This window comes from Monodelphis domestica, chromosome 7, assembly GCF_027887165.1.
Source record: "Monodelphis domestica isolate mMonDom1 chromosome 7, mMonDom1.pri, whole genome shotgun sequence".
NCBI lineage: Eukaryota > Metazoa > Chordata > Mammalia > Didelphimorphia > Didelphidae > Monodelphis > Monodelphis domestica.
In genome coordinates this window covers 194115078-194138655 of record NC_077233.1, presented here as the reverse complement: position 1 = coordinate 194138655, position 23578 = coordinate 194115078, and the positions used below count along the sequence as shown (strand labels likewise).

General features: G+C 38.8%; 1 protein-coding gene across 1 annotated transcript in view; it reads left to right on the top strand.

Moving 5' to 3' along the window:
* DMRT1 (doublesex and mab-3 related transcription factor 1) overlaps positions 1 to 23578 on the top strand; it is a 140729-nt gene that overhangs the window by 60797 nt on the left and 56354 nt on the right. Inside the window, exon 4 of the mRNA XM_001365581.4 lies at positions 18559 to 18703. Coding sequence (XP_001365618.1) covers positions 18559 to 18703 — 145 coding nt within the window. The remainder of the gene's footprint in view (positions 1 to 18558; positions 18704 to 23578) is intronic.

The following is a 23578-nucleotide window of genomic DNA, read 5'->3' as shown; positions in this document are numbered from 1 at the left end:
ATTCTTTATTAAAAGAATCATCATTGATAAGATAAGGTGTAGCTGGATGACTCAACATTGGGGCTTCCCAGATGTCTTCCAAACATGAAGATGCTCTTGTTATTGACCATGACTACTCTGAAGATAGGGACAAGAACTGGACCTGTGATTCCATGGTATAGTGAGCTCCTGGATGAGGAAATTCCATCCCCCTGAAGTCATCAGCTCTCTTTGCAATGTCTAGTTGCACATAATTATGCATAGTCATGAGAGGTTTAAGTACTTTTTCCAATGTCATGAAACCAGTATGTATGAGATGGAATTTTAATCTAGGTCTCTTACATCAAGGACAGCTATATTAGCTACTGTACTTCTCTGAATCTCATTTTTGGAGGGTAAGATTGCTTAGGGTTGTGGTTTCTAAATCATCTTGACTAGAAGTCAAATGTTTTGTAGACCAATAGTAGGAACTAAGGAGACTCCTTTACTAGTACTCTTGGGGTCCCTGGGTTACTATCCCCAGCAATTACTTTATAACTAATACCTTCGAGGATGTGTTGGTGCAAGGAATTTCTTGGTATTTTCTTTAATCCTTCTCTTCTGTCTTAAGAGTCAATACTTTGTTTTGGGTCTAAGGCAGAAGAGCAGTATGAACTGTGCCTAGGGTCACATAGCTATGGAGTGTCTGAGGCCAGATCTGAACCCAGGACCACCTGTCTCCAGGCCTGGATCTCTATCCACTGAGCAACCTAGCTGCTCCTGCAGATATAAAATTTCCACAAACGTTAGAGGCAATGGGGGGAAATTTTCCTCTGGTTCCTAAAGAATTGGGAAGATGCTGAGAAATCATCATGCCCCTCTTGGCATTCTTGTACTGAAGTTTTGAAGTGCTTGAGATCCAGTGAAAAGAATTAATAGTTTACAAAGAACCTTAAGGTTTGCAAAGTACATTATAAATATCTTATTTAATCATTACAACTCCCCTGGAAAGTTTCCTTATTTTATAGATGAGGAAACTGAGAGGCTGAGAAATAAAGTGACTTGTGCAAGAGACTTTAGAGACTTTGTAGCCACACACTTACTAAGTATCAGAGGCAAATTTTGAATTCAGATCCTGTTCCAGAGAATTGGTTGTCTCAGCCCTCCTCTGAACTCCCATGCCTTTCTTTGGAAAGAAACATTCTTAGTAATTTAGTAGAACGGACAGTAAATTGGGATCTAGGAAGATTCGGTTTTAGTCTTAGCTCTACCACTGTTCATTTGTCCATCCATCCGTTCGTTCACTTAATGCTTATTAAGTATCTGCTATGTAAAGAGCACTTTACCAGATGCTAGGGAAAATCCAAAATTGAGAGATATTCTCTTATTCTTGTGATGCTTATTTCTCAAGGAGCTGTGAGGTTTTGAGCAAACTACTGACAGTCTTTGAGGCTCATCTTCCTCATCTTTAAAATTAGCGTTTTGGACTAAATTATTCCTATGGCCCCTTCCAGATCAGACATTCTGTGCTTCTGAATTTGGCTGTTTCTTTGGTTCCTTTCATCTTGATTCATTTTATCAGTTAAGCAAGGATGCACTGATCATTTTATCATCACTTGGAAAGCAGATCAGTAACATTTTGGGTTTGTTTGCCTTTGTGTGTCTCTGTATGTGTGCAGGTAAACTTTACAGATAGCTCCAAACAATCCCAACTTGGCCTTTCAGCAGTATATCATGTACTATCTTCATAAGATAGCCTTCACACAGCAGATTTATGCTAAAAAGTATCCTAATGTTTCTGACAACTCATGTGTGACATGAATATAATCCATATTTCTTAGAGGAGCTAATCTAAGTGGTTTATTTTCCGATACTGCTGATAGGGCTATATCTCTTGGTGTCGCGGCAATTGAGATTCTGATAGTAACATATTGTTTATGGGTCACTGCTTTTGTCTAAAACAGTAGGTTGGAACAGAATAGCAAAGGTTAATTAAATTTGTCTATCAAGGTGAGACAGATATGAATATCTCTTAAGATTTCCTATTCTGAAGTCCAAGTAAGTCCCAGAATATGCCTTTTTACTGTCTCCATTTTTATGCTGGAAAATGTTGCTTATGTGTTTATATATAATGCAGATTGCCCATAATATGTATAAAGTTTCAGATTGGTATATATAAATATTAAACACAGAATATTTCTATATGAAGACATATAATAATGGCGGTTAAATAATTGCTAAATGGTGATTAGATAATTGCTACTTAACAATTTTATAGCACCTAAAAGTTTAAAAAAAATGATATCTTTTTTTTAAACCCTTACCTTCAATCCTAGAAGAGATAATAAGTATCGATTCCAAGGCAGAAGAGTGGTAAAGGTTGGACAATTGAGACTAAATGACTTGCCCAAGATCACACAGCTAGGAAGTACCTGAGGTCAAATTTGAAGCCAGGACTTCTTGTCTCCAGATTTGGCACTCTATCCATTGAGTCACCTAGCTGACACTAGAAACTACTCTCTTCATAATGACTCTGTAAGCTAGCTTAATTCAAGCATTTTAAACTTCATTTAGGAATAGGGAAACAGGTTTGGAGAAGTTAAAATTATTCTTGAATGGTCTCATGGATAGAGAAGAGTTAGAGCCAGAATTCAAAGGCAATCAATTCAGTTTGCCCAGGATTGATTGAGAATCTGCTGTGTGTAAGGCCCTTTGCTAGATTCTGGAGCTATAAATATTTAAAAAAACCAAACAACTCTGCTCCTGTTTCTCAGTGAACTTATATTTTGCTGGAGAATGCAACATATAATGTAAACAGTTTAAGTAAATCCAAGAAAATTTGAGAAAGCAAAGCAGAGATTTGCCTAAAATGCTCAAGACTGGGGAAACTCGTAGGAGAGAGAGCACATAATCTGAACTTTGAAGGAACCTAGAGAGGGTGCTTTCCAAGCCTGGGGGGGTGTATGCAAAGGCTAGGGGTCAGGAAATTGAGCCTTTGCTATTCTATTGGAGAGCTGTAATTAAGGTTGATGGAAGGAAGTGGGAGGTGGGCTGGAGAAGAGGATAAATTCTGAAAGTGAAGTAAATCTGAAAAGGTTAGAGCTTAATTACGAAGGTCTTTAAAGGCCAAGCTGAGTGGTTTGCATTAAAGGCATAAGAATATTTTTGATTAGGAAAGTGACTTGGTTAGAATATAATTTTGACAGCTATTGATGAAAGGACCTGGGATAACTCTACAAATGGCATCTCAGAATTTGGGCAAAAATTTGTGTGTAAAGATGTTTGTGTTTGAAATATTAGTGACAGACAAGTGTGTTACATTAAAACAAAGAAGGAAAGGATCTTGTGTAGTAAGTGCAATAATATTTATTGCAGGAACCTATGATTTGTTTAATTAGCCAGGGCACCCTTCCACTGAGATCTATTTTGTTAGTCACCAGGCACGGCGCTAAGCACTAAGGAGTCAAAGAAAGGCAAAAACAGGTCATATTCTCAAGGACTATTCACTGCTATGTATAAATAAACTACAGGATAAATTAGAGATCATCAAAAGAAGGAAGGTTTTAATAGTATGGAGTATTATAACCTCTCCAGTTCTTGAACAGTCTTCACAAGTAGCTTTGACTTAAAAAAAATCATTACTTCATGGCTAACCTTCTGATGCTGAGCTTTTCTTAACTTAGCTGGACTGCTTGCTCCTTGGTTGCTAGATATCCAGGCCATTGAGAGTCTTAAACCTGGGACTTCCAGTTTGATGTAGGATCTTCTCAGATCTTATACTTTGCAGCCACTGCCTACAAGAACCCAGGGTCACCTCTGTGCCACAAGGAGGCATCAGCATGAGGCTTCAGTGAAGGAATAATTGTTACTGATATCTAACATGCTCAAAATTCATTCCAGTCTTCATCATCACCATTATCATTATCATCATTATCAATAATAATAAGTATTTATTAATTACTCATCTTTCCCACCCTTCCTTCCATCTGTCCATCTATGTATCTATCTATCATCTATCCCTCCATCGAGCTATCTAAAATCCCACCGCCCACAAAAGGCCTTTCCTATCATCCCCTTATTTCATGTAACACTAATTATATACCAGATATTGTGTCAAACACTTAGGATACAAAGAAAGGCAAAAAAATTATTCCTCCCCTCAGAGCTAACATTCTAGTGGAGGAGACAATATATAAACAACTAAGTATATGCCTGATAAATTCTGGATTGCTCCCCAATGACTGACCTCTCTAATTTCCTTGATTTTCAATTAAAATCTCATTCTCTACAGGAAGCTCTCCCCCATCCCCTCTCAATACCAGTGGCTTCCCTCTGCCAAATTATCTCCTGTTCCTATTTTATGTAACCTATTTGTTGTCAAGTTATCTTCCTTGTTAGATCATATGCTCCTTGAGGGCAGGTACTTTTTTCCTCCTCCTTCTAAATTCCCAGTGCTTGGCACAATTCCTGACATATATGGGGTGTTTACTAAATATTTATTGATTGATTGGCAACAAATCTCAGAGAGAAGGCACTAGAAATTGAAGAGGCTAGGTAGGACTTCTTGGCATAAGGTAGAGTTTAAGCTAAGTCTTGAAGGAGGCTAGAAAATCCAAGAGTTGGATGTGAAGAGGAATAGAGCACCCTTTGTTTGAGGGACAGCAAAGAGGCTGGATCATAGAGTACTTGGAAAGGGTGTAAAGTGTCAGAGGCCTGGAAAGGAAGGAAGAGCTTAGGTTGTGAAGGATTTTTTTTCTGTTAGTTTTTATTCTTTGATTGAAAGAAAATTTATTTTCCCAATTCCATGTAATAATAATTTTCAACATATGTTTTCCAAAATTATAAGATCCAAATTGTCTCCCTCCCTCTACTCTGAGATGGTAAGCAATTTGATCTGGGCCATACATGTATTATCATATAAAACTCATTTCCACTAGCAGGCTTTGGTGAGGTGATGAGTGTCTTTGCCAGGATGTCCCAGAGGGGGCTGTAGAAAAGAAATGTGTTGAGGTAGAAATGACAAGACTTGACCATGCAGTAGATGTGTGGGATGAGTGTGGGTGTCTGCAGACTGAATGGAGATAATTCTCCAGTAAAGTCCTATGGGCATAACTTTTCTTATTCCTGTTATAAAATCGAGGATGATGAAGGAGATCTGGATTACACAGGTGACATTTTCTTCTTGTTCCTGGGAGGGTTTTCAACACTCTCAAAGGAGGTCCTAGATGGAAAATGGTATACAGTATATTGCTACGGTATACAGTATACAGGTATAAAGTGTGCAGTGACTTATGAGAAAACATTCACGTGCAAATAGAGGATCATAGGTGGAGAGCTAGAAAGCCAATCTCCTCTTTTTTACGGTGAAGGAAACTGGCATTTCTAAACTTGGACAGGGAGAAAATAGCAAAGGTGGGTTTCAGTCCCATGTCTTTGGCTCTGGTGTTCTTTCAGACCCCCCCCCCCAGCCCTCCTGCTTCTCTAACCCCTTGGGTCACAGGGCATTGGATCAGTAATGATTTAACAAGCAAAATGGTTAGAAATTAAGGTTTTTTTTACTTGAGCTCTCTAATACATGTTTTGGATGACTGGGTGGCCCCTTAGACCTATAGAACCAGAAACACAACTGGAGCTGCCTTCTAAATGCCTTCCATCAAAGACTTAACTCTTTCCTGACCACAGACCCTCTTTCTTCAGGTAGATTATTGTCACAGAACACAATGTAAATGGCTACATTAGGAACTCTAGAGACATCCAGTGGTTTCTGGCTGTCTTTCTACTGTGAAGAAGTAGAGAGTCACTCCTAAGTCGAGCTTTTTTGTCCTTGAGAAATCTAAACAATGGAGAAAGGTCTCTTTAAAAAAAAAACTTTTACCTTCCATTTCAGTATTAGTTCTAAGGCAGAAGAGCAGCAAGGGCTAGGTGATAAGGGTTATGTAACTTGCCCAGGGTCATGCAGCTTTTTTTTTTTTTTTAAAATATATTTTATTTGATCATTTCCAAGCATTATTCGTTAAAGACATAGATCATTTTCTTTTCCTCCCCCCCACCCCCCATAGCCGACGCGTAAGTCCACTGGGCATTAGATGTTTTCTTGATTTGAACCCATTGCTTTGTTGATAGTATTTGCATTAGAGTGTTCATTTAAAGTCTATCCTCTGTCATGTCCCCTCAACCTCTGTATTCAGGCAGTTGCTTTTTCTCGGTGTTTCCACTCCCATAGTTTATCCTTTGCTTATGAATGGTGTTTTTTTTCTCCTGGATCCCTGAAAGTTGTTCAGGGACATTACACCGCCCCTAATGGAGAAGTCCATTACGTTCGATTATACCACAGTGTGTTTGTCTCTGTGTACAATGTTCTCCTGGTTCTGCTCCTCTCACTCTGCATCACTTCCTGGAGGTTGTTCCAGTCTCCATGGAACTTCTCCACTTTATTATTCCTTTTAGCACAATAGTATTCCATCACCAACATATACCACAGTTTGTTCAGCCATTCCCCAATTGATGGGCATCCCCTCGTTTTCCAGTTTTGGGCCACCACAAAGAGCGCAGCTATGAATATTTTTGTACAAGTCTTTGTGTCCATTATCTCTTTGGGGTACAGACCCAGCAGTGCCATGGCTGGGTCAAAGGGTAGATATTCTTTTGTCGCCCTTTGGGCATAGTTCCAAATTGCCCTCCAGAATGGTTGGATCAGTTCACAACTCCACCAGCAATGAATTAATGTCCCTACTTTGCCACATCCCCTCCAGCATTCATTACTTTCCTTTGCTGTCATGTTAGCCAATCTGCTAGGTGTGAGGTGATACCTCAGAGTTGTTTTGATTTGCATCTCTCTGATTATAAGAGATGTAGAACACTTCTTCATGTGCTTGTTAATAGTTTTGATTTCTTTATCTGAGAACTGCCTATCCATTTCCCTTGCCCATTTATCAATTGGAGAATGGCTTGATTTTTTGTACAATTGATTTAGCTCATTATAAATATGAGTAATTAAACCTTTGTCAGAGGTTTCTATGAAGATTTTTTCCCAATTTGTTGTTTCCCTTCTGATTTTAGGGTCATGCAGCTTTAAAAAACAATAACCCAAAAAACCCTTACCATCTGTCTTGGAATCAACACTGTGTATTGGTTTCAAGGCAGAAAAGTGGTAAGGGCTAGGCAATGGGGGTTAAGTGACTTGCCCAGGCTCACAGAGGTAGGAAGTGTCTGCAGCCAGATTTGAACTTAGGACCTCCCCTCTCCAGGCCTAGTTCTGTCTACTCTGGCACTTCCCACCAGACAGAAATTTGGATCCATACTTCCTCCTCCTCCAGTCTATACCTTGGTTGTACAGGGCTAGGCATCTCAGTTAGGTCCTGCCTATCCTGCTGCTCTTCTTACCCTTAGTGCTGAGCCCCTCTACCCTAGCTTGCCATAGTCCTTCCCATTCTTGATTTCAGCATATCCCCTTCTACTTGTATTTCACCTTATTATAGTAATGAAGATGATAACTGATCTGGAGCAGTTACTTAAAAAAACAACTTTAAATGAATAACTTCCATAAAACCTGGGCTCCTTGCAGAATTTGCCTGTGAAATTGTACATGTACTCATTTTCTTTCTTATCAAAAGCATTCATGATTTTTGCTAGAACTTCTTCTTTAGGAGTCTCCATTCATCTTGAGGCAACTTCCTTTTTTCTCAATTGATCACATCAATCTTTTTTCTGAACTTTTGGAAACTGACTTCCCTAGCTTACATCATTGATTTGTTGTTTAAACATGACTGAAAACAAATCAACTATATTCTTCAGAAGTTAAATGAATGTACATTATTTTTCTCTGAAAGGTTAAGAGTGCTTTATTTTTATTCCACAGATTTATATATGCTAAGACGTATGTGCTTCCCTTGGTAATCCAGTAGTAGATCTTTAGAGTGGTCAGGCAGACAAGATACTGTTTCTTGCCTTGGAACTGGAGGAATGAAGAATTTTTATGAGACCTTGTTCATAGTGACAAGAGGAGAGTCAGTCCTAGAAATCTACTGGACTCTCAGAATCACTGGCACCTAGTGAACAGAGGCGAGGCCACTGGAGTCGCATTTATTTATTCAGTGGCAGGCACTGGCCTCTACTCAATTCTGATTATAGACATAGAATCAGATATTATTATTATCCTCATTTTACATATGAGGAAACAAGCAGATTTGTTATAAGTGGCTTGCCCAGGGTTGCACAGCTAGTAAGTTTTTGTGACAGGATTTAAAAATCCAAATCTTGGGGCAGCTAGGTAGCACAGTAGATAGAGAGTAAGGCCTAGAGTCTGGAGATTCTGGGTTCAAATTTGGCCTCAGACACTTCTTAGCGGTGTGACCCTGGCAGATCACTTGGAACCAACTGTACCATCTAGCTGCCCCCAATATACCCCTTAAAGTGCACAAGACTGTCTTGTGGATGCTTGTGACCTTTTTCAGTTTCTTTATTTCATTTTCCCTGACCTGAACCATGCTTGAAGGCACATGCCTGCATACCTCTTCTCTACTGAGCATTATTAGTACTAAGGTGGGAAAACTTAAAGTAGTGCTTCTTGCATAGAATGAATATGTCTTGGAGAATTCTCATTGATTCATTCTTTGTATTTGTTTCCCTGGAACCTAAAACAGTTCTTGGCACCTATAATAAATGCATGTTAATTGATGTTTAAAGCATTAAATATTAACTGTACCTGTTTTAAAGTTAAGCATAGAGTTCTTCATTTTTTTTTGGTCTTTTTTGGAGAGGAAGGTACAGTTTGCCAATTTCATCAGTGTGGAAAATTCCTGGGGTGCAAAATCACTCCACTGATTCATATTAACAACTTATGTGATTAGTAGTATAAGAAGTTTGCTAGAGGAAGCAGCCAGGTGTCTCAGTCGATGGAGAGTCAGGCCTAGAGGTTCTGGGCCTCAGACACTTCCTAGCTGTGTGACCCTGGGCAAGTCACTTAACCCCCATTGCCTAGCCCTTACCACTCTTCTGCCTTGGGACCAATATACAGTATTGATTCTAAGACCTAAGGTAAGGGTTTAAAAGAAAAAAGAAAGTTGCCTGGGGCTCTGAGCTATTAAATGACTTATTTGTGGTCACATGGGCATATATATCAGAAGTAATACTTGACTCATGTTAGATTTAAAATAGTTTTTAAGTGTTAAATAGTTGTAGATAAGAGAGTGGGAGCCATAAACTGTGATAATTAAAATGTTTTGGGAGCAAGGGAAATATATAACAATTATGACCACTGAAATATGTTTTCTACTGTGTCTTGGTTTTATATAAATATAAGATGGTCACCAGGGAATATATTCCCAATTTATGAATATGCCCAAGCCAACTGGATTTTATAGAGAAATTTAATTTATAATACACTGATTAATCAATAGAAAAAGAGAGAAAGTAAGAAAGAAAGAAGAATGAATAAATCAGTCAGTTGGTTTTATCACTCACCCAAGATCTCTCTAGGTAAGGCTTCTCATGCCAACCTCAGGCTCCACCTTCAAGAGAGCCTCCTTTCAAGAAATGTTTCCAGAGAATTCTCCTCCTTCAGAGCCAGGCTTCTCTCCTGGTCCTCCAACCCAGCAACCTCCTCAGTCCTCCTTCAGAGCCACCTCGCTCAGAGCAAAACCTCCTCTCTCTCTCCTCAGACCCCGCTATCTTTAAGGAAACCCTCTAAGTCCCCTCCCCTCAGTTCTCACATCTACCAATCACTGTCGATGTCTCCCCTGTGCCAATGGTGGCTCTAGCTTAACCCAAGACCGCCCAGAGGTCTGTTTCCTTTGCACATGTCTGTTGAAGGTCATATTCTCAAATAATTAAATCTTGATCTTTGTTGCAGCCCTTCCTAAATCCTGTTACTCTGAGTAGGGTGGAGATTGTAAGTTCCAAGATCTGGTTCTGTCATTCCAAGTATCTCTATTGTATCAATTCTAAAATCAATCATGACTCAAAGAACTTCCTGTTCTATGCTTAAGCATAGGTCAAAGCCCTTTCCATTGTTTAGCAAAAGGTTTCTGTCCTAAAGTAGTTTTAAGTAGGGAGGAGAAGGAGGAGAGGATCCCATGCTAAGGAATTTCATATTCCAGTAGAGTTCTTACTATCAGTAGGAAATTTTTTCAAGTATGAAATTTCCCAATGGGGAAATTTCCAACATTCATAAGTCTAAGAAATTTTAAGGTTTACAATCCCCCCTGATGATCATGGGAGACCAGTCTCCCCATTGATCAAACAACATAATCAATTTTGTAATTCTGAATTCAATTCTAACTATAGATATACATAATATTCAATTTTCTAAGAGAATTAGAATAGTGAGAGAGGAAATAGAAAAGAAAAGAAAGCAAAACCAATGTTTTGCTAGGCGCATTGACAGAAAGCCAAATTAGGGGCAGTCCCTTTTGGCATAAATGTGTACAATTACAATAAATGTTCAATCAAAAGTTCAGTCCAATCAATCATATCCAAAGTTCATTCTTGATCTTCTTGATGAAGTGTAGGTTTTCGGCATCTTTCTGCAACAGTTCATTCTCTGGATATAAAAGTTTCAAACTTCTTTCTTGAAGATCTTTTCTTGAACAGAATCAAAATCTTGAATTTTTATAACAGTAAAATCTTAAACAAAAATCAAAATTCTTGGATTTTTATAAAAATACAATCTTAAACAAACATTCAAAAATTCTTAGAATTTAAATTAAAATACACTCACTAGGTCTCTAATTCTAAAGCCAGCCCTCTATGTACTGTCGCACTGGCTCATTCAGTAAATACAAATATTAAAATACTCTCTTTGGTTCCATATAATGGCAAGTGGAAGGAAGGGGACTGGAGTGGGCAGCTTGAGGAAAGACAGAATGATTGGCACAGAAAATCAAAGGGGGGGAAGGGAGAGCAAATAAGAGGAAGAGGAAAGGAATTGGATGAGAAAGGGGTCAGGAGAGGGGTGCGGGCTCTGCGATTAGCTTTAATTGGAGATGAGCGGCTCTTGTCACACTCCACTGTTCACTTGGGGTTTAGGCTTCATAGTAACTTGTCACCTGGAATCACTTCCCTTTGAAATATCCATTAACTGATTAGCCACTTTTCACAGCTCAGAGACTCAGAACTGAGTGGCAGCCTAAGTAGAGCAGCCCACCGGGGAGGGGCAGGAGGCCTGAGCACAGCAAGCCTGTGATTGGAGCACCCTCGTTGCTTAGGCAACTTGTAAAGGTGCAGGTGCCCTCCGCACAAATCACTCATTTTGTCTGTGTGTGTGTCTGTGTCACTGTCTCCCCCTCCTTCCATCTCCACCCCCTTACTTATACCACCATACCTCTATTTCCTAAAACATCCTGTATTTGAGCCACTGATGGGTGGCTCAGTGGTTAGAAAGCCAGGCCTAGAGATGGGAGGTCCTGGACTCAAATGTGGTCTCAGACACTTCCTAGCATATGACCCTGAGGAAGTCACTTAACCCCTATTGCCTAGTTCTTATTGTTCTTCTACCTTGGAACCAATAGAGCATTGATTCTAGGACAGAAGACAAGGGTTTAAAAAAAATTAATGTTTCCTATTGCAAAGACAAAACAAGATAATAAATGTAAACTAACACTTAACCTGATGTCTGGGAACTTATTTTTTAAAAAAAACTCATTGCCAGGAAAATCCTTTGTAACCCTTTATGCTTTACTTTGCACAATTTAAAACATTATTCTGAGAAGGGTAGATTGATTGATGTTTAATCTGGTGGAGTCTATGACAATGAGTTATGTTTAATGCTTTCATTCCTTTCCAATAATAATAGCATCTTATTTAATGTGATAATAATTTATAATATATTATTCTGTATAACATTTTTATATAATGATAGCATTAAATATAAGCTATTTTAATGAATCCTTTATGTGTGATTTCAATAAGGACTTCATTTCAGCTATGTAAGATGTTGAACAGAGGTCAAACAGTAGATAAAATCTGAGTAAGTGAGCGTCCTGAGTCACTCAAACTGAGGCTCGCCATTTTTCAGCAGAAGTTGATGGCATGAGGGCACTGCAGATAACTTTTCATTCCTCTCTACTCTTCCTCCCAGATTCAGATCTCATGGTATTGGATGACTTGATTTCTTTTTGTTTGTTTGACTAAGTCTCCAGAAAATAAAATGTATCACATTGGCAAAGGAATGACAATGAGACAGACTTCAGTGGAGAGACGGAAAGCTTTTAGGATGAGTTAGACCACTGATATTTAGAGGGCAAGTGGTCATCTAGCTCTTTATTAGGTAATAACAGGATCTCCCCTCCAGGAGAATACAGGGGAGACCTCGGGGAGATAACTAGACACCTAAAAGATAAATAAAGGGGAGTCAGAGGGAAGGTGAGTCATGACAGAAGGAAGGAAAGTAGAAGATAGGGGACCTGGAAACTCCTTTTATTGGTGAGACTGGAGCAGAGTGTTAAAGGAGGCCCCTCAGAAGAGGTGAAGGTAAAGCGGGCTGATGCAGAAAGATAGGAGTTCAAGTGTTATGTGTAAGGACTAGCATGTAGGTCCAGAGTGCATGGAAGTGTAAGAAGATTAGAGGAATGAAGAAAGGGCAAATTTGAGGCAATTGCTAAATATATTTGATTCTGGAATCAATAGGGAAGGGGCCAGGGGAACTCATTATGCAGATGGGGGAGCAGCCATAGGATCAGACCTAGGCTTTAGAAAACCCATTTTGACATCTGAGCGGAGAATAGATTAAAGAAGGGAAAGCCTTGAAGCAGAGAGACTCATTAGAAGACCAAAGTCCAGGTGGGAGTTGGGCACTAGGGTGCACAGTTTATGTTTATGAGTGCATTTTTGCTACATAATACTGTGGCCAGTGAACTGGTTGGGAACAGAAAGATGATGCATAACATCCTGTTTCTGGTCCTGCTGCCAATTGGGAAAATCAGTTAAATGGCCAACAAATTGGCTATGCTGGCTCCCTGTTAAGGAACAGTATTTCCAAGAAGTCCATCTTTAGGTTTATTTTAGACATTTTCCTGTGAATTTAGGATTGTTATCTAGGAAAAGATCAAGCCCCACAAGAATTAGCAGCTGCTCTTCAATTAGGTTGTTCAACTGAGGTTAAGAATAACTTCCTTTGCAGACTCTCTGGAAATCACAAAAGAAAGTTCCCTCTGGCTAATTTCTGTTGTAAAACACCAAGGGACAGTGACTTGCCAGTACTGGCCAATTTACTGGTGATTTAGGTAGACTCCACACTCAGCCCCCTCACCCTACAAAGTAATTTCCAGCCTAGGGCATTATGATATGTACTTTAAGTGATTAAGGGGGAAGGAGATATGTGTGTGTGTGTGTGTGTGTGTGTGTGTGTGTGTGTGTCTTACAAAGAATGAGTGAAATTACGATATCAGCAGATGAATAGAACACAAGAGTTTTTCATGTTTCACTTAAAAAAATCAGATTTGAGGCTTAATCATTGTAACTTCATATAGTGATTGGATAAGAGCTAAATAGTTAGATAATCTTTGGCTTTTGATTTGAGTGTTTTGGGGATGGGGGGTGGGGGTCACTTAGAACCACAAAAATCTTTGGAAAAGGACAAAAATAAAGTCCTACTTTTCGTCCTTACCATCAGCATGGATACACTAACAACCATAGGTCCAAAGTAGAGGAATCTGCAGTGAATTATTTTAAATGCCTTAGGTTTAATAAAAGCTAGGATTGTGGCAGTTAGGTGGCTCAGTGGGTAGAGGAACAGACTTGGAGTCAGGAGGATCTGAGTCCAGAGGTGGCTTCAGACACTTCCTAGCTTTGTGACCCTGGGCAAGTCATTTAGCCTGAATTGCCTAGTCCTTATTGCCCTTCTGCCTTTGAACTGATACTTTGTATTGATTCTGAGATGGAAGATAAAAGTTTTTTTAGGGTAAAAAAGCAGCATATATTACAAATTATCTTTTTGCCATTTAAAGCTCAGAGTTATATTGTATAATAGCTCCTAGAGTTTTGAATATCAGATTTTATGTATATGCTCTTTGTTTTCTGATGTTTTAAAATTTAACCCAAATTTCTGCAAAGGAGTCTTCCTTTATTTGTGTCTCATCAATTTTGATGCAAGTAAACCTGCTTAAAAATTCCTATATAAACAGTTCTGGATTACTAGAGGCTTTAAAACAAAGCAAAATTAAATTAAAACCATTACCAGGCAGGAGAGCTGATTTTGATATAAGTACAAAAAACTCTTCCTTGCCAAAGAGTTAATACAAGAATGAAGAATTGCACTTAAGAATCTTTCTACAGAACTGAGGTCAACTATTTTTTATGCTTTGTTGGTATTTTACTGTTACTATAAAATGGGGTAGCCAAGATCTATAAAATGGAAACCTTATGGTTCAGATTTACCGTCAAATGTATTCTGAAGTTTAATAAAACAAAATCTAAAGCCTTTAGATTTTCTTCAGTGGTTAATACAATGCATATTCTTGGCAGAGCCTGGCTCCCATCTGTTGGTCGTACTCTGGTTCATAGACTTGGTGTGGGTAATAAGATTATAAAACATGTCTCTTGCTTGCCAGCTACCACACACTAATAATAATAGTAGTCATAATTCACTGAAATCCTAGAGTTTTAGGTTTTACTTATTTTGTTTATTTTACTTTTTTTAAAATTAAAAATGAAGACATCATGTTGAAAAGAAACAGGTCATTTTTCACACACTCCTGGAGACAAAAGAAACAAAAGTGTCATCTACTTAATCAGGATTGAATGGTTCCTTCAGTTCTTCCATTTGGTTACTTCTGAAGTCCCAGTGACATTCCCAGATACTTATCAGAAGATGGGGGGGGGGGAAGGGAAAGAAAACCAAAAAGATTAGGAAGTAGTAAGGTTTTAATAGAGAAAAAAATAAAATAAAAAACAAGTAATTGATATTTGCAGTATCCAAGGATTAAAACAATGTAGCAGGATTGCTTTTTTTTTTAAGGTCTTAGGGAAGCAAAAGTAATTTCGAGTTGGACATTTGGAATTTTATCCCCCAAAATTTCTTCTCCTGAAGGAATTTTCTTTTATTTGTGTCCCATCTATCTTAATGTAAAATTTTAAAAAATGCTTTTTGACTTATTTTTTTTTGTCTGGATTCTGTGTAGCTAGAAATTAAATTGGAACTGATTTGAGGCAAGTAGACAGGACTTTGAGAACAGGTGTCTTTGCGATACTACTTGCTACCCCACGAGTTCAAAGATGAGGCCAGAGAGAAGGGGTTCCTAACATTTTTGTTTTAGCACACTGTTAAAGCCTATGGACCCTATCTCAGAAGAGTGTTTTTAAATACACAAAATAACATAATATACTTGATTGCAAAGAAAACCAGTTGTATTGAAAAAAGTTACTTAAATTTTTTTTTAAGTTTATGGTCCCCAGTTTAAGAACCTCTGCTCATATAGTGATGAGTGATAAGAGAAAGGAGGGAGGGGGATGCAGAAGGGGGAGGGAGAGGAAGAGAGAGAATGTGAATATAACTAAAACGTTGAGAGATGCTTCCAAATTTGACATTTGGGGAATCAAACTAACTGATCTCTCAGTCTTCTTACTTAGTAGCTTGACTTATTGGGGAACATGAATAGTGTGTGTGTGTGTGTGTGTGTGTGTGTGTGTGTGTGTGTGTGTACAAACATAGCTTTAGAGTTCAATTTTTTTTCTTAATTGTTTTTGTGTATGATGAACTAAAAAAATTAATAAAGAGGCAGCTAGGTAACACAGTGGATAGAGTGTAGCCTGGAGTTGGGAGGACCTGGGTTCAAATATAGCTTCAGATGCTTCCTATGTGTGACCCTGGATAAGTCACTTCACCCCCATTGCCTAGCTCTCACCACTCTTCTGCCTTGGAACCAATACACAGTACTGATTTTAAGACAGACGGTATGGGTTTAAAAAAAAGAAGGATAAAGCTAATGAGAAAGTACATGAAAATATGGGGGGGGGGGCATGGATAGCAACTTGAACCTGTCTTAAATTACAGTGAGATGGAAGGGAAAAGGGAATGTGTTTCCTGAAGTACAGGGGACAACAGTAGCTGAAGAGCCTTGGGATGGGCCAGAGCTCAGGTGGAATGGTCAGATGGTGTGGGAGGGGAATAAAAGGGCCACGATTGTGGGAGGGTGTGGAGCTAAGCTGGGGGGGGGAGGGGTTGGCCCTGGAAGTGGGAGGAAGAGTATTGAGGAGAGCCACATGGCATCATCAGATCTGGGCTTAAGGACATTGCTTTGGCCACATGTGAAAAATGAATGATGCACCCACAGGGTGGCCCATGCAGAGGCTGTTGGAAAATGTAAATGGGAGGCACCTAAGGTCTGAACTTAGGTGGAAGCTGGGTCAGTAGAGAGGAGGGATTGGATGTGAGAACTGCTGTGGATGGAAAAAATGGTACCTGGTCAGATAGGTTGGAAAATTAGCTAATCTCTCTGGCGCTTAGTTTCCTCATCTAGAAAATGAGAGGATCCAGGTGTCCTACCTAATGTCTTTTCCAACTTTATATCTCTTATTCTGAATAGAAAGAATATGTTGTATTGGAATTGGAGATTTTAAATTTGTCAACCTGGACAAAATATCCTAAGCCTCCTCTTAACTTTAGATTCTAGGATCCTGCATGAAAAAATACATAAAGGAATTTTTATGTAGAATAATAGCAGGATTTGAATAACCATAAACTTGAGCAATCAGGATTTTGGCTATCATACAAAGTAGTGATTAAATATTCATAAAAACATTGTGGAGACCTTCCTTCATAATGGTCAAAGAAAGATTAAATGATAGTCAGTATAGATTATAAGTATTCTTTGAGGTCAAATTGGGTTAATAAACATTTATTTAGTACTTACTATGTGCCAGACGCTACATAGTATTAGAGGTACAAAAGCAAAAATGGGCCCTATCCCCAAGGAGTGAACATTGTCGTGGGGAACAGTAACATGACCACAGGCAGGACAGGTGATAGATCTAAGTTAAATATATCCAATTAACCAGAAAACTCACCTTCTTTATTCTTAATAATTAAGAACAGCTCCACAATTATATAGTGTTTTAAGATTTACAAAGTCTTTTCCTCACAACAACCCTGTAAGATATCTTCTATACATCATTATCCTCATTTTATATATGAAGAAACTGAGACCCAAATGAAGCGGTTTAGATAAACGAGACACTATATATCTCTTAAATCTAATGCCACACCTATCCTGTGGTACTATTCCTGCTACAAGAAGGAAAACTTCATGCATGCATGCATATTTAACAATAAAAAAGAATTCTTTCTCAGGCAATGTGGATAAAAAAATCCTATATTTGGGGGCATTTAGGTGGCTTAGTGGATAGAGAGCCAGACTTGGAGATAGGACAGCCTGGGTTCACATCCAGCCTCATGTTTAACCTGAATTGCCTAGCTCTCTTACTGCTTTTCTGCTTTGGAACCTCATATTCCATTGAATATGGAAGGTAAAGAGTTAAAGAAAAAGGAATCACCTATTTAACGAGAATTGCTATATTTTAATTGTTTGCCAACATTCAGAGAACTTTATGAGGAAAATCTCGTTTTAGTCCCTCCCCCCACTTTTTTTTGCCTGAGTTAGGGCAGAAGGAATAACCTTTGTGCATTTGGAAGGCAGAATGAATATAGCTGCCCTTCAAGCCAGGAAGAACTGGTTCTTTGGCAGACTAACTGAGTGACCCTGGGCTAATCACTGAATTCTTTAGACAACTTTCTGAGACCAGTGACAGAAAAGGTGTCCATCCCACTTTCCTCACTGTAGGCTCCCTGTGTTAGTGGAATCACAGGTTCAAGCCTTATCCTGTCCTTATTAGAATCAAGATCAAATTCCTTGAATTGGAAGCTCCGTATCACACTTGTTTAGTATTACATGGTTATAGTATGAGATTTCTAGGAGCTGGATGGTGTCTCCCTCCCCTCCCCTCCCCCTCCATCCTTTTTTAAACTGTTACCTCTCTCAGTGAAAGTTCTAAGACAGAAGAGCCTCAAAAGATTAGACAGTCAGAGGTAAGTGACTTACTTGTCCAGGGTCACAAGCTTAAACGTGTTTGAGGTCAGATTTGAAGCCAGGTCCTCTGACACCAGGCCTGGCACTATCTAGCTGTCTGTCCCTCTCTTCCTCCCTTCCTCCTTTCTTCTCTCCCTTCCCCAGGGACTATTGGACAGAGTTGAACTTTGGGAGGCTCAAAGTTATAGTTATGCTTCTATTTAGTTGGTGGTCCCTTTTATTTTGTTTTATTTGTAATGATACAGGTTATTTTCTTGTTCTGAACAACTGTTGGGAAGGCTCAAATGGGTCTGTGGGTACATCAGTGAGGATATGCCTTTCAGTGATGCAGAATTCAGTTCCTCCATGCTTGTCTCTCTCTCCACATACAACCATAAGTTAGCCAGAGCGGGTGCACCTGTTGTTCTGAGGGACCCAATTGACATCTTAAGGATTCTTACTCTCATTATGCAACTAGTGTGGCTAATGTTTTTTGATGACACTCTTCAGTCCATATTCACATCTGAAAAATTCAGAAAGTTCTTCTAATAAGCAGGAAGTACATTTTTAATGCATTCCTTAATTTATTTTATTTTAACAGATGAAGAACACTGAGAATCGTCACGGCATGGGTTCCCAGTATAGGATGCATTCCTACTATCCTGCTACTTCCTACCTGAGCCAGAGTGTGTCGCAGATCTTTGCTTTTGAAGACAGCCCTTCCTATTCTGAGGCAAAAGCAAGTGGTACGTACCTAGTCACACAGACATAATTTTAGATGGAGGAAAAAAAATATCTCACACTGAGGGAATAGTTACTGAGTAAGATTCAGCCATGTTGAAAAGTTTTATCACAGAATAATTTATTTTGTGTGGATTCTTTTGAAGCTATCTTTTTAAAAAATTATCATTTCCCAGTTCAATCTACTATTGTAAAAAATATGTAAAGTTGAATAAAACCAATCAACACATTGTAGGTATTTGAAAATACATTCCTTATTTCACCCTGTTAGTTCTTTGAGGTGGGAGGGAGGTATTATTGGTCCTCTGAAAATATCATTGGTCACTGAATTAATTCTGATCTCTTTCAGAATTGTTTTCCTTTCTACTGTTATATTCATCATGCAAATTGTTCTCCTGGTTCTGGTTACTTTATTCTTTTTGTATTGGGTTTTTAAAAAAAAAACAACTCTTTATCTTGCATCTTAGAATCAGTATTGTGTATTGGTTCCAAGACAAAAGAGCAATAAGGGCTGGGCAATTGGAGTTAAGTGATTTGCCCAGTCTCACACAGCTAGGACGTGTTTGAGGTCAGATTTGAACCCAAGACCTCCTGTCTCTGGATTCTCAGACCCAGAACCACCTAGCTGTATTCTTTTTGTATTTATTCTTAATAGTATTTTTTCCTGTTGATATTTCCAAAATGACAACATTAAGACTTCAGTCTTACATATTTTCATTTGTGTCTTTTCTGGATGGGAAGTTTAATCATAAATCGTTATGTTTCTTTTTTGTGTATTTTTTTAATTTTATTTAGTCAATTTAGAACATTATTCCTTGGTTACAAGAATCATATTCTTTCCCTCCCTCCTCTCCCCCCATCCTTCCTGTAGCTGACATGCAATTCCACTTGGGTATTATATGTGTCCTTGATCAGAACCTATTTCCATGTTGGTGTTTGCACTAGGATGTTCATTTAGTGTCTATATCCCCAATCATATCCCTTCGGCCCATGTATCCAAGCAGTTGTTTTTCTTCAGTGTTTTTACTCCTACAGTGTTTCCTCTGAATGTGGATAGTGTTCTTTCTCGTAAATCCATCCAAGTTGTTCAGGATCACTGCATTGCCACTAATGGAGAGGTCCATTACGTTCGATTGTACCACAGTGTGTTTGTCTCTGTGTACAATGTTCTCCTGGTTCTGCTCCTCTCGCTCTGCATCACTTCCTGGAGGTTGTTCCAGTCTCCATGGAATTCCTCCACTTTATTATTCCTTGTAGCACAATAGTATTCCATCACCAACATATACCACAATTTGTTCAGCCATTCCCCAATTGATGGGCATCCCCTCGTTTCCCAATTTTTGGCCACCACAAAGAGTGCAGCTATGAATATTCTTGTACACGTCTTTTTCCTTATTATCTCTTTGGGGTACAGACCCAGCAGTGCTATGGCTGGATCAAAGGGCAGACAGTGTTTTATCACCCTTTGGGCATAGTTCCAAATTGCCCTCCAGAATGGTTGGATCAATTCACAACTCCACCAGCAAAATCATGGTGTTTCTTGATCATAAGCCTGGAATGTAAACATTTAAAGATAGTTACAATCATGAAATTATTTCTACAATTAATTTGGATATATTGAATATTCTTCTTAGTCTTGATTCCTTCATCTTCTCTATCTAACTCTCAACCAGCTGCTCTTCTTGGCTTTCCTCTTTCTGTACATGGAAGCTCAGACGCACTCCTCAGTTTTCATCAAAATATGTCCCAGTGACCACCAAGTGCTGTTGTTTCTTCCTTTAGCTGTTTGTACCCTTTCCTGCTGCCACTAACCTAGTCAGTAACAATGCATTCATGACTAAGCTGTTACTGAAGCCTCCTGACCATTCAGCTCTAGACCCTCTCCAAGTCATCCCTCCTTCACACTACATTCACTGAATGTTCCTGAAACTTCATTTGGAGTATTTGAAATCCCTTGCACAACATGGATCAAATTTAAATTTCTTAGCTTGTATATACATGTCCTATAACTCCAAGTTCTCAGTGGAATTTCAAGGATTTAAGAGACTATGGGTATGGGGGCAGCTGGGTGGCTTAGTGAATTGAGAGTCAGGCCTAGAGACAGGAGGTCCTAGGTTCAAATTTGGCCTCAGACACTTCCCAGTTGTGTGACCCTGGACAAGTCATTTGAACCCCATTGCCTAGCCCTTACCACTCTTCTGCCTTGGAGCCAATGCACAGTATTTACTCCAAGATGGAAGGTAAGGGTTTAAAAAAAAAAAGAGAGACTATGGGTGGCCTCGGACCCTTCCTAGCTTTGTGACCCTGGTCAAGTCCCTTAACTCCAATTGCCCAGCCCACTGTTTAGCCTTGAGATGGAAAGTAAGGATTTGAAAAGTAATGTGAGATGCTCAGCTATTTGGTAGATGCTTTATTGTTTCATTATGATTTTTGTTCATATTATTTCCTGATTTTTAGTTGCTTAGTGATTCTGTATTGCATAAAATCTATGTATGCAACATCCTCTTTCTATCTCACAAACAAAAGAAAACAAAATTCTTTAACTTGCTATTCAAGGTTTCTATTAGGCCCTGTACTTTCTTTTCCAACCTTGCTTCGTACTATCTATCAATACGAGACCTGGGTTCATATTCCACCTCTGCCACTGAATTACCTATTTAATTACCTTTTGCCAGTAATTTAATCTCTTCTGGGCCTCAGTTTCTTTTCTATAATGATGGGGTTGGAACTTAGATGGCCTTTAAGATCCCTTCCAGCTACAAATCTTTGATCCTTGTGACTTTGGGCCTTGATAAACTCATTTGCAAAATTAGAGATTTTGTTCCTTACAGCCCCAAATCTGGCATCCAGGGATTTTCCTCTGACCCAAGACTTCATCCTAGCATGTTGGAATTCTCTCTGTTGGACCAAAAGACCTTTCTAAAGTCAATCTCAGATAAAACATTCCACAGTCAATCTTTTAATCATGCTAGTTCTAAATGCCCTTCATCTGTGTCCTGCTCCTCCTCTGTCCTAGTAACTCCCCTGTTCCTTTCCATAGAGGGAAAAGGAATTAGCATTTTTAAGAGCCTGCATTTTGTGCCAGGTACTGTGCTAAGTACTCTGTGAATAGTCTCTCAATCACATGATTCTTCCATAAAGCACTTTAAAAATTTAATACCTGGAAAAGGGACACAGAGATTGAGGAAGGCATATGTTACAAGGACAAGGCAGAAGGTTGTGTTGGAATCTTTGAAGAGAAGAAGTAAGAGTTTATGGTTAATACAGTGTACCAATAGAAAGGGAAGTGAGAAGCTTAAACTTAAGGAGGTAACTAGCTGCCTGGTTGAGAATCAAAAATCCATCAGGAAAAAAGAGAGGTACTTGGATAAGAGTGTGATATTAGAACTATATTTCTCATTTTTAAAAAATAATATTTTATTAGCATTAAATCTAAAATTAAATCCACAAAGAATAAAAGAAGCTTTCAGCTACCAGTAGAAATTTGGACATGCCAGTATGAATATCTCAACAAAGATAGTAATTTGGCAAGAAAGAGAGCTCTGTGGTAGGAGAAGTGAAGGCCAGTATCCGTGGTAGGACTTTGAAAAGTAACATTGCAATGATCCTTAGAAAAAACCTACATGGGGGGAGGGGGAAGGGTGGGACAGCTGGGTAGCTCAGAGAGCGCCAGGCCTAGAGATGGGAGGTCCCAAGTTCAAATGTGGCCTCAGATACTTCCCAGCTGTGTGACCCTTGGCAAGTCACTTAACCCCCATTGCCTAGCCCTTACTGCTCTTCTGCCTTATTTGGCTCCAACACGGGAAGTTAATGTTTATTCAAAACAAAACAAAAGAAAAAACCTACATGGATACTTTTTGCCTAAATGAGTAGTTGCTGTTTTGAAACTAAGCTATGTACTTATAATGAGTAAGCTTTAACACTCAAATTCTGGTTTAGCTGATGAAAGCGTGCTTCTAGAAGCCAGTTAATTGTATTTTGATCCATCTAAAGGACCACTGGAACAGTTTTGAATTGTTTTCTTTTACTACTTTATTTATTAATTCAGTACGATCAGATGAGACAGGGTTAACAAGGAATTTGATTGTTTTTTATTGTAAATACAATATAGCTCTACAGGAAAAGCTTCAAAGATTAGGGAGGATGTGGTTTCAGCACAGGAAAGAAGGGGCAGGGGTATAAAGTGCTTCCTGTAGACGAAGCAAGTACCCATTTCTTGGGTTATGGATCCACAAGCATCCTAGGAAAGAAGTTTTTCACAAATAAATAGTTTAAAGAAGCAGTATTGTTTTATAAGGGAACAGATACACCAAAAAATGTTTCTACTGATTGATTATGAGGTTTGGGACAAAAAAAATTTGAAACTTTTTGAGGAATGGAATAGATAACGCGTTCCTCATGATTACTGGAAGATGGCAAGGACTTCTAAAAGACAAAGGATAATTTGGGAAATAAGAGGATAGTGCCTGAGGAAGGAATTTGGATTTCTAGGCTATAGTTTAAAATATGGGAATAATAAACTTTAGGCTAGTGCACCTAAGCAGGACTAGTAAAAATAGTTTGCCAAGGGGGCCTTAAATTGAAAATGGAGTAATAGGGACAAAACTGCCCCCACATATCTGCCAAATGAGATTCCATAGCAAGTACACGTGAGAAGAGTATCCATAGACAAGACAAAGACGTGAGAGCGGAGGATTGGCAATAATAGCCATTTTTCTTCCCATGATCCTCTCTATCTCTTGTTTGGGCATAAACTCTTCTCTAATCTATAGATATGACAGGTGCATTTTTCCATGTTTCCCTAATTTACCTATAACAACACCCTTTATGTACAAATCATTTATTCATTTTGACTGTATCTTGGTATGTGATGTAAGCTG